Genomic DNA, 7,056 nt, shown 5'->3' with positions numbered 1-7,056 from the left:
GGTGGTGTGGTAAAGTCAGGCTATATGGGAGAATGTGGTTAATATGGTGCTTGGCTTTTGGCATTTCCTCAAAGTTGGCACAGAACAGAGATGTATAACCAGTGATGAATTTGAAGCTCTGTTAACTGCTCAACGGACTGACTGATAACTACATTTCTGCCTTTTTGAAAATTGGGGTATGTCACCATTATATCTTAGGACGCGGTCTTTGATCTTAATGTCTTGTTTTTTGCAGACCGCAGAGGTCAGCAGGTCATTTGCAGGCATGTAATATGTTTTCTCCCTGAGGCCTCAGATGATGTTTTCCATGGCGTTTAACTCTCTCTCTCTTTCTCTTTCTTTCTGTCCCTCCCTCTCTCTTTCTGTCTCTCTGCCAGAGAGGGGTTCCAGTGGTCAGCTGGACCTGACAGAGCTCATCGGCGTGCCCCTCCCCCCCTCTGTCTCATTCATCACAGGCTTTGAGGGTTTCCCTGCCTACAGCTTTGGCCCGGATGCCAACGTGGGTCGCCTTACGCGCTCTTTCATCCCTGACCCCTTTTACCGCGATTTCGCCATCATTGTCACGGCTAAGCCCACCTCCAGGCGTGGGGGTGTGCTCTTTGCCATCACCGATGCCCCGCAAAAGATCGTGCACCTGGGCGTGGCCTTGTCGCCCGTGGAGGACGGTGCCCAACGAGTGGTGCTATACTACACTGAGCCAGGCAAGAGCCAGACGAGGGAGGCAGCCTCATTTAAGATGGGAGAGCTGACAGGGAGGTGGGCTAGGTTCACACTGGCTGTGCAGGGTGAGGAGGTGAAGCTGTATATGGACTGTGAGGAGCACCATCGTGTGGCCTTCTACAGAGGCCAGGAGAGACTCACCTTCCAGCCCAGCTCCGGCATCTTTGTGGGCAATGCGGGTGGTACCAGGATGGAGAGATTTGTGGTGAGTACAATGGAAGTTTTGAGAATGTGTGTGTGAGTGTGTTTATGCATTTTAGAACCATGTGAAGTTTGATGAGAATAGCTTGAATTTGTCTTATGGATCGCCATATACGTATGGGTGGTATACTGATGCTCCTGAGAGAGCATGGTGACTGGCTGGCTGTACTGGCCTTTTAATGATGTGTGAAGATGAATCAGAATGGAGACAGAGATGCTTGGATATGAGGAGTGGTTTCTCTTGTGTCTCATTTGAGAAACAATTTGTCCATATGTTTTAGCTGGTCTATTGTCTCAAAGATGGATTTGCAAACAGACACTAATCCTGGTGTGCTTTTTTTCAGAGTTGTATTCATAATATTAATCTACAATAATTCAAAGATAATACATAAATCCCACTGGTGTGTCTAGTTATATATTATTTTGTCTTCTTTGATTCTTTGTCCTGTCTTTGTCTTTGATTGTGTTTTTGTTTGTCAGAGAGAATGTTAGTGTATGCATTCATATATATTTTTCATTAGGTTGTTTCTTTATAAGGTTATGATTTCAAAGGTGCTTGTACTATTTGATATTCTTTCCATATTAAAATTCGGAACAACATCAAGATCAACACAGAACATTAATTGAGCCTTATAAACTGCTATTTTTCCAATGCCAAAACCTTATAATGTTTCTTAATCTGCATAAATTTATAAAGCGCCAAAGCCAAAGAATCCATACAGTCGGTCAAAGTGAACTGTATAGAAATCAAAGCAATGAATTATGGATCGTTTGTTCTGGGAACAACAAGTGACAGCTTTGTGCTGGCCACAGAAGGGACAGCGTGGCGGCTTTATATGGGGCTGGATTGACATCAATGTAAAGCAGTGCATCGAAAGGGTGTTTTAAATGACTCTTGCTGTGAGTGCAAGCCTGCTAGATTGGCTCTGCTACTTGTGGCGACAGTAGATCGCAATGCTGTAGCTTTTGGCATAGTAACGCACATCTTGAATTTATGACTGAGTTTCTGATGCAAACGTAAGGCAATAGCAAAGACATAGAGGATTAGATTACCTGTAAGTGTCCCATGGATGTGTATAACAGATCTCATGCAGTGTAACTTTGTGTTTGACTGAAGAAGACTCCCACAATGACATAGACTAAATATCTGATCGTAATATTTAAAAGTTGTTTTGTGAGCATGGTGGGACAATAATCTCAGTAAAGATTATTTTTGTTACTTTTGTATCTATGTTTTTAAAAGCTACCAAATGAGGTCTACCTCCCTTTGAAGCCTTCAGTTGTAGCATGTCCTTCATGCAGTATGCGTGTCATGGCCTATAACTGGTGATTTGTGAAGTATCAGTGATTGTCCATGTTGTCACTATTGCATCTAGGTGAATACACGATGGTAGGTAAAAACAGTTTAAGATGTAGTGAGAGATAAATTCAGGCTTATGGATTATTTTTGGAGTTTGCTGTTACTCTGAGTTGCTCTGAATATACAGTGACCACACTTTATAGATTATGGTGAATTGTTTTAATTTTGTTAGTAGCCGCACACAGCAATCACTACTTTCAGGAATGACACAAGAATGTCTCACCCAGTGTTTGTATAAAAAAAATCGTTGTGTCACATCTTAGTACACTTGTCTCATGAGGTCACCAACAAACTGTCATTGAATGACATCACATGGTGTAACAGGTGTAATGTCATTTTGGATGTCACTCAGTATGCTGCTTTTTTTTAGGCTTAAGTAGACTCCTTGAGGAAACAGGGCAGTTTTAAAGCTAGTTTACCCTTTATGGATGTATAAAGTCACTTCACTTTTGAAATATTTACTAGTCTGTGTTGTTTCAGTTTTAACAGTTGTAATAATTCCTAATATGGATTCACGTTCTAACACTGCCTTGTTGGGAAATATGGTCATTTACACACACACACACACACACACACACACACACACACACACACACACACATACACACGCACACACACACACACACACACACACACACACACACACACACACACACACACACACACACACACACACAGACACACACCCAGAGATACACACTCCTGGCCTTTCACAGTGTTGTTAAATGTCAGTGCCAAAAGGCAATGTCTCATAGTCGACTGACACACGCGCACACACACACACACACACACACACACACACACACACACACACACACACACAGTGGACTTGGCTAGTTCCCAGTTCTCATAAATCTGTGCATAGTTACTGTGTGCTGCCATTTCTCGTCATCATTTCCTCATATTTAAAGGAACAGTGCGACACTTGGGGTGAACTGCAACGTTCTCTACATTTTTACTGCCTGTATTCTCTGCAATACGTGTTCTGAGGGAGGTTTTGATATAGTTAAGGGAGATTTGAATTCAATAAGATCCTCAACTATTATGTTGTGTTTCATTGCATTGCACCACCCAACGCAGAGAGTTGGACTGAAGTGCTGGAACAGGACGAGGTATTTCTTTTTCCAATCGTAATCATTATAAACTGAAAGGCAGAGGTGATTGGCTCCACATGAATAGAGTGATGGCTTTTCTGAAACCTTTTCCTCAGCTTGCTCTTTCACCAGGATCAAGTCTTTCAGAGGAAATTCGTCAACTTTATCCTCTCTGTCACATTTTTGGAAAGGCATAAGTATGTGTTTTAAACACATCAGCAGAAAAGCAAACACACTCAACTGCCCAACACTTTCAGTGTGTGTGTGGCCTGGCTGTCTCTTTGCTTTAGATCAAAATCTTCACTGTTCCTGTTTGGGGATGAGAGGGTCTGAACACACCCGTTCAGAGACTGATACAGTGATTGTACTGAAGTTCTCAAGTCCCCACACAATGAAAATCATCACTTCTGAGCTGCAGATTAAAAGCGTTCTGTGATATGAATCCATGTGTGGTGTCAAGGCAGTGTTCTGAATGTATGGGACAAGTTTGAATTGAGATCTACAGATTGGATCCATATCACAGAGATAAATCGTCTAGATCTCTAAACTGACATCACAGCTTTTTCCCAGCTGACACTGTTTAATGCATTTCATTATTCAGTAACAGCAAACATTTCTCTGGTACTAAGTATGAAGTGAGTGAGTGAATGAGTGAGCAAGTGAGTGAGTGAATGGATGTGTGAGAGAGGGAAGACCTGAAAGAAAGAGTTAGTGAGTGAGTGATTAAGTGAATGAGTGAGTGAGTCTTTTTATACTCTCTGTTCAGGACTGTGAGGCTCTCCATGCAGTATGTGAACCTAGTTAGGCCTGGTGCGTTTACAACAGGCCTTGTATTCTGAAGCGGAAGCAGATTTTTGCATAAAACAAAGATCTAAACTCCCCACTTCTTCCTGTCAGTGACCAGGAATACAAATGAATAGAAATGAAATTTTATCTGTGAAACACCAATTCCAAGAACATGAATGAAAGGAAGTTTACTACTAATCACTTTTGTTACTCCCTCTTTCTCTGACTTTTTCTGCAGCAACATAATGTTTTAGTAACCGAAGGCATTGCTCTCATGTGCCTGAGACAAACTTGTGGGAAAACACTTGATGTTCCAACTGTTATTGCCCTAGAGCAGGGGACCCCAACTGGGTGTTAGGGCGCCCCTAGAGGTTCATGGTGATACTGCAGGAGATTCATAAGATTGTGATTTATCAGTATTTGCTATGAGGTTTGATTTAGTTAAAATCTTAAATGGGAACATGAGGAGCAAAAATTGCGTTGAAGGGTTTCAGCTGACAAAAAAAGGTTGGGAACCCCTGCCTTTGAGACTTAAGGTGAATACTGAGAGACTAATAGGAGAACAGCAGGGTGAATAAACTTGTGGTTGAACAGTGAGTGTGTGAGCGGTCATTTAATTTCATGATTTCACACATGTGGTTTGTGTGTTTCCTCTTTGTTAACTCAAGGCAAATCAATGTGACTTCTATAAAGACATAATTGCACTCTGTGATGCTGATTTGAAAACATGTGAATTATGACTTATGTGTTATTACATATTTTTTATTGTCAGGTAATAGGACACAATGTAACCGTTATAGACATTTTGCAGTTGCTGTGTGTTGGCTGGGATATGGATCATAAATTTCTGTGGCTTCGAGATTTGAGATTAGAGATTTACCCACAGGAAATGCTTTTTCTACACCTTCTCCATTAGAGGTAAAGACTCTTTACCTTGTTTAGGGAGATGAACTGTTGTTTGCGATATTGGTTTATCATTGATCCCTGTTTACTGCTGTGGAAAAACATGTGGAGTTGATTTTAGTTTATCCCAGATTTATGCTCTCTCTCTCTCTCTCTCTCTCTCTCTCTCTCTGTCTCTCTCTCTCTCTCTCTCTTTGTTTGTTTCTCCTCTCAGCACATGCTGTGTAAAAAGGCTTTTGCTGAATGGAAACAGGTGTTTGTGCTGTGAATGTTATGCTACGTGATTCTGCTAACCACGCCCGTGTCTGCATCTTTGCCCATCTCAGCTGTATGGCTGTGTTAAGTGTGGGTTTGGCTGGCTGGTTTGCAGGTGTTTTGATGATTAAGTACAATGGGGTCCAGATTTTGGTTGATCACCTAAGATATCAGTCTCATTCTCTGGCAATGTTCTGTTGGGGAAACATCTGAATATGTTTCTCTGTGTTAAATGAACTTGTAAACATGTTATGGTATGCAAGTTAAATATTGATGGCAAAAAGCTGTATTAATTGAATTTAAATGTTTAACATTGAATGAAATGTATTGAAATATTGATTTCAATACACAAAGTTTATCCTTCAACATAATGTGTGGTTGTAAATTATAATATAGTACATTTAAATGATAAAAATTTACGCCTGTTCTGACTGATGGCTCTAGCTGGATATGTGTTGTGTCGTATATTTTGTCTGATGTTTGTACAGTTTTGTGCATTCAGGCAAATTTGTTTAGTTTACCACTACATTCTTTTGATAGTCATAAATGTGTATAATATTTATTACTTCAGTATGAGTTTAGGTATGATCACAGCCTACGTGAATAAAAGTTGTCAGCTGTTTCAAACAAAATTCTCTCTCTCTCTCTTTCAGGGCTCTATCCAACAACTAGTGCTGAGTCCTGACCCCACGACTGTTGATGAGCAGTGTGAAGAAGATGATCCTTACGTAAATAAACTTTTATATTTGTTTTACATTTATTTGTTCCAGTTGTATAAATATCCCATTGACCCTACAGTGCAGTGAAATGTCAATTTGAGCCTCACATTCACAGTCAAATGAATGTTATGAGTACTTTAAAAAATGTGGGCATCTCCCTCTAGTGGCAAGAATATATCATAGCAGCGTGGCACTGTAGGGTAATAATTTAGTTTACCACAGGACGTGACAGACTGATTAATGTGTGGCAAAATTTGTGTTTGTTTGTACATGCCTGCGTGCATGTCTGTGTGTGTGTGTGTGTGTGTGTGTGTCTGTGTGCCATTCCAGGCCTCTGGTTACAGCAGTGGTGATGATATACTCGATGACACAGAAACAATGGATGAAGTGAAGAAAATAGTGGAAGAGATGGAGTATACCATGGTGAACATATACAAATACATACTCTATTTATCTCTCTCTCTCTGACCCTCTCTCTCTCTCAAACAAACACACACACACACACACACATACACACACAGACACTCTCAGTCCTCCCTCTTTAACCTGTTGTTTTCCCTCTCTCTTTCTCTCTCTCTGTCTTTCCTGCTGAAATATTCATTCCAAATCTGGTTTACTACTAACACACACACACACACACACACACACAAACACAAACACACACACACACACACACACAAATCAAAGGTCATGACCCAGCTTGGCTGTACAGTTGTGTAAAAATGCTATAACCTATGCCAGCTCTCTAACAGTCTTGGACATGTTACAAAGACATTATGAGCCAAACATTTCCTCTGCTGAATGCCAGCAATTTACACACTTGGAGCAGCTCTCCAATCCATCTGCTCTCTAGATTAAAAGAGCGAAATTGCTCTCTCTCATGCTCAAGGGCGCCCCCAAGGGGTCGCCAAGGGGCCATGGCCACCCCACTGGCCTCCCTAACTGACGAGCCCCAGTCATTCTAGTCTCTTTGCAATGGCAAACCCTCAAAAATCCGACATATGGAACAATTGAGGTT

The 7,056-nt window shown here is 41.1% G+C and overlaps 1 protein-coding gene across 1 annotated transcript in view; it reads left to right on the top strand.

Annotated features, from left to right (window-relative positions):
* The first annotated feature begins 307 nt into the window (after window positions 1–307).
* The window catches only part of col15a1a (collagen, type XV, alpha 1a), a 40,291-nt gene continuing 33,542 nt past the window's right edge, over window positions 308–7,056 (top strand). Inside the window, exons 1-3 of the mRNA XM_030767629.1 lie at window positions 308–925; window positions 5,973–6,047; window positions 6,369–6,461. Of these exons, the coding sequence (XP_030623489.1) occupies window positions 308–925; window positions 5,973–6,047; window positions 6,369–6,461 (786 nt within the window). The remainder of the gene's footprint in view (window positions 926–5,972; window positions 6,048–6,368; window positions 6,462–7,056) is intronic.

The sequence above is a fragment of the Chanos chanos genome, chromosome 3 (assembly GCF_902362185.1).
Source record: "Chanos chanos chromosome 3, fChaCha1.1, whole genome shotgun sequence".
Taxonomy (NCBI): Eukaryota; Metazoa; Chordata; class Actinopteri; order Gonorynchiformes; family Chanidae; genus Chanos; species Chanos chanos.
The sequence above is the reverse complement of the archived record's forward strand: the minus strand, read 5'-3'. Positions and strand labels throughout refer to the sequence as shown.